At 27.5% G+C, this 5,193-nt stretch overlaps 1 protein-coding gene across 1 annotated transcript in view; it reads right to left on the reverse strand.

Annotated features, from left to right (window-relative positions):
* Positions 1-3,582, reverse strand: part of LOC119676473 — a 6,518-nt gene extending 2,936 nt beyond the window's left edge. Inside the window, exon 1 of the mRNA XM_038087712.1 lies at positions 3,481-3,582. Within this exon, the coding sequence (XP_037943640.1) occupies positions 3,481-3,582 (102 nt within the window). The remainder of the gene's footprint in view (positions 1-3,480) is intronic.
* Between the last annotated feature and the right edge of the window lie 1,611 nt (positions 3,583-5,193).

The raw sequence follows: 5,193 nt of genomic DNA on the forward strand, positions 1-5,193 counted from the left end.
GCCAATCTGATTGTCAACATATCAACGATGTGCACTTTAATCATATACGTCTAAGCAACACCCCAACAATCCAACAACGAGATCGTTTTTGGATTTGCCTTTATCTCGGCGTGCCAGGCTGCAATTAAGTGGGCGAGTTTTTAGATCATATTTACTAGATTGTTTTTTTGTTTGTTGTTGCTTACAGTTCTAACAATTGCCAATATTTGAAATGACAAGAACAATCACATTTAAATTAAGTGCTTTGAAAGTAGATAAATTTAAATTGCATAAAAAAATGTTAAGTCGACCTTAATGACTTTATTCAATGCACTATGCTTCTGTTTAAATCGGGAAAGTAAAAATAATTTATCTTTATTTTTGCAAAATATTAAAAAGGATTTGTTTAACTCAGTCGAACCTTAAATATATTTTAAATAAATTTAATAATAGATCATTGGCAAAAGTTTAATATTTAGAAGCTTTTGAAGTGACAGCTATATAGAAATGACCGACCAATTACATGCATTACTTATGTAAATATGTAATTTTTAGTTTTGTTTAATATAATTCCATTCATAATTTAATTTAAAAATTAGCTAAAAAAAAAATTTCACGATCAATGATAAGTAATGAATGAAATTAAACTACAAAACCTAATTTCGAATAATCCCATATATCAACCACCAATGGTCTTTTCAAAATGTTACTTGGTTGAATCAAAAAAATGAATGAATCAATTAATGTTTATTTTTTCTGCTTCCAAGTAGCACCTATCAAGTGCCAGTCTTGACAAAATCAATTTTTCGTACACTGATTAAGAAGTAACCTTATATTTGTTTAGCGAATTTTCTTTTAGGACGAAAATGACTCGAAGGATATTTTGTTAAAACCACTTACACAAGAATAGCTTTGCGCAATCACAGAACGTTCAAAAGTATAATTGCAAAAATAACTTATACAAAGACATTGGAAGACAATTTACGCTCTAGACATCTGGGTCTCCAGCAGTAACAAGTTAAATGACCAAAATTAAGGTTGTAAAGGGTTAACAAATAGTTATTATTTAAAGAGATATGAACTTCATGTCATCAACAAACTGAAATAATTATATAAATATTTTTCTATTAGACATCTTTCTACAAATTCTTCCTTCCTTCTTAAAGAGCGCACCATACGAAAGGCTCTAAGTTTTGAATATGGTTTATTGATAGTGTAAGCTTATTTCATCCATGATAATAAAATTCATTAATGCGAATTGTTAATTGAATCAACTCGGAAATGTAGTTTGTACTATAAGTAAATGTATCATAAGTATTAGTATGTACTATAACTATTATAAGTATTAGTATAGCTCTGATATATGGTATATATCGGTACTAAATATCGAAATTTTAAGATACTTAGGAAGTAATCCAGATTTATTTTGTCCTGGCCCCATACTAACAACTGCAAATACCAGAATTTATTGATTTTATTTATAAAATCAAACCTTTAATCTTTACTCTATCAACTGGTCAACATTGGAAAATTCTTCGAGTATTGGAAATTTAAAGAAATTTTTTGTTGGGGACTTGAACTCTATTTTTGTTAAGTTTCTCTGTTTCTGTTACTTTATTAGTCAATTATTAGATATTCTCAAAAACATTACTCATAATTAATTTAAACTTTCATTTATATAAATTTCACACACGTTTACTCGACTTCCTATTTCGAGTGATGCCATTAGCGTTACGATCTTTATTTTATATCGTAACAATTATACATTACTGCAGCAGTATCATTTGCTGAACTTAATCCTATTCGCTGGTATAAAAATTCTTGAGCATTTCTAAATACTTCGTAATGACAATTTTGACTATATTGGCCCGACGACCATTAGTCATGAACTGACGTAACAAAAACCGAGTATAATGGAATGCAAAATTGTAAAATTAATAAAAATATTTAAACAGCTTTTGTTATCTCATATCTGTTCCAAATGATTTTTACATCTCTTTACGAAGGTTGTTGATGTCATTAACTTATAAACCCATGAAATTGGCTATATCTACTCTAGTCTCAAATTACTCATTTTGAGAGGTCCACTAACTAACGAGCTAATGAAATTGTCTATATCTACTCTGAACACAAAAAGCTTATCTTGTTGAGAATAAATATACTAAGAAAAGCTCTTAATTTGACACATAAAATTGCATTTTCATATACAAGTATTATGCATTTTGTACATATAATTTGAAAATGTTTATTAAATAATATTATTAATATATTACAAATATTAATATATTAAATAGTAAACAATATTAAATATAAAAAAGTAAATAATCCTGTGATAGAAAGATAACATAATCCAAAGAAAAAGTCTTTTTCTAAACCAACAATAAAATGAGAGAATGGCGAGAGTAAATGCTTTGAAATGACCTATTAGAAATGACCTATTAGAAATGACCTATTAGAAATGACCTATTAGAAATGACTCATTTGGTGTCAGTGTAGCACAAATGTGCGTTAGATCCGGTGCTTAATGATATCATATACTTTATTGTAAGTAAATAAATTTTTTAATCCCAACTCAGCAATGATTTACTGTATAAATATCACAACTATATTATTAAGTACAAAATGAAGCTAAATCTCATATAACATTAAAAATAATAATAGTGTATATATATAGCTATTATGTCAGATGAACTTAATGTATCATATGATGGAGTGTAGTGCAAGACAAAAGATTTAATAGCACTAACATTGAATTATAAACACCTTCGCATAGGCGATCGTATTACTAAGCAATTTTCATAAACGAAGCTTTTGTTGTTCTATTGGTCAAACGGACAGACTGCCTTTTAAGTATAAAATTGCAGAGGTACACACACATAAGCTTTTGTTACAATTAACTTGTCCCACAGTATTAAGTCATTTTTAATTGGAATTTAACATTGACATAAAAGCACTGAAAGGAATTCAATTGTAAAAATTATTAAGCAGAAAAAATAAAATTATAACAAACCTTAAATAAACAAATAAAGCGGCATTTTAAGAACCAAAAAAAAACACGAAAAAAAAAAAACAAAACAGTGACAAATATATTTTATTACCTTTGATTAAAGTCATAACCTCCTTAAAATAGCAAAATGCTTTAAGTGTTTTAACATTTAATGTTAAAATTAACAGAATTGTCTAAGAATAGATTTGAACATACACTTAACACCTATTGTGCTTGATCCGTACACCGTACATTTGAACTTCTATGAACCGTTTTTGTCAAAGGAATTCCTTGACGTCATTGCGGCTTAAGGCCAAATATAGCAGTGAGTGAACTTTATAAATAATAATAAGCCAAATATAAAATACACAAAATAATCCTGTTATATAAAAATTATAATAATGGAAAGAATGATTATTGTTCTGTTGATTTTAGTACTCTTGACACTTGTCATTAAATTGTGAAAGGCTTTTTTGTGGCAAAGTGCGGGCAGACTACGCCTGCAGGAAACGAACGATTGTACTAGAAACGATCGATTTGTATGGCTTCTGTTTCTGTTCTAAATTGCGACATTGTGTTGATTTAACAGCGAACGAAGAACAAGCATTTAATGTCATTTATCATTTAATTGTTGCGCTTTCACAACAATCGCCACATATTCCATTGACAATTTTCACGCCTGTCAACTTAGCGGAAGTCTTGGCCAATTAACGTATCTCTTGCTTATGTATCGCGGCTAAATAATTAGTTTTAACGTTTTGTCAAATTAGCTTAATGTTTTGTTAAAGTAGCCATAACGAAGTAGTATGGTCTTGTCTTTGAGGCGTTTAAGGCGTGTAAGTGATGTTAAGCCGTCAAGTGGTGCGAGAACTGCAGCATATGGCAAGGCAAACAATATCCGCATCGCTGTTATATATATAGCATGTATCTTACAATAAAGACACCCGCTCATGTTTCATATTTCATGTTTTATTAAAGAAATGTATCATAAATATTGTTGATTAATAATTATTATTGGCACGATTATGATCTTGTATCTTGGTTGCGGTATTCTTTTTATTTTATTAATAACTTCTTTACTAAAATAGCATTTCAAGTGCTGTACATTTACACAAGTTTTCGAAACAAAAACGAAATTGTACTCATAAGGCAAGACAAGATTGAAAATATTGTATATTTCCATTATAATTAAATGCCACTGCACTACATACCATTATAACTTGTTCATTTTGGCTAATTAATGTTGCCACTTCGCATTGTTTTTAGTTAGCGGCTGATGGTTGACAGTTGACAGCTTGACAAATTCAAAAAAAAAACATTGTTATACTTTAAATTTGCAATTAATTATTGTTAATTTATTTCAAAATTTTAATTGTTATCGGAAGTTCTAAATTTAGCTGATTTAAGTGATTTATTAATTGCTTACAAGATATTTATTTGCTCAACAGCAAAGTGATGCAATTACTTTATTATTATTTTTAAAATAAATTTAAAACTATTTTTGAATCCGTTTTATTACTTAATAAAATTGAAATCTTAATATCGTATTAAAAAGAAATATAAAATATATAAAAATTTATTGTATTTGGTGACACATGCACAACAAGCAAGCACAAGAACAAAAGACTTAAGCAACGAACTTGTTTTAAGTTTTAACTTTCTCGAAAGTTAAATTTGCAAATTAGAGAATTTAGAATTTTTATGTATCAAAATCAAAAGCAAAGAAAATAATATTAAAATTTAATTTAAAAATAAACAATAAAATAAATAAATGCAAAAATATAACATATTGAACGATTTATCAAAAAAAATAATTAAAAATAAAAAAAAAAGAAAATAGCTAAATATATATATAGAAACTGAAAAAATAAACTTGTTCCTAACCGCACTAAACTCGTTTAATTAAATTTAATTTTATGCTAACTACAAAGATTTTATTTCTATTTATTTTTGCCACAAATTTTATGCTCTCTTGTCTGTATTTTTAGTTTAAAATATGTGAATAATCAGAAAAATATGTTGAAAAAAAATTAAAATCATTAGTAAAGTTATGATTATTTTGTAGCTGTTTTAATTGTAATCAAAATGTTTATAATATTCTTAAATACTAATAAGTGTCTACAAAAACCAAAAAAAAAACGTTTTCCTTAGAACGTTGAACATAGCTCACGTTTAAGGTCACTAATGAATATTCAAATTATACGATTTTCGTTCGATAAAAACAAAGC

The sequence above is a fragment of the Teleopsis dalmanni genome, chromosome 2 (genome assembly GCF_002237135.1).
Source record: "Teleopsis dalmanni isolate 2A chromosome 2, ASM223713v2, whole genome shotgun sequence".
Lineage (NCBI taxonomy): Eukaryota > Metazoa > Arthropoda > Insecta > Diptera > Diopsidae > Teleopsis > Teleopsis dalmanni.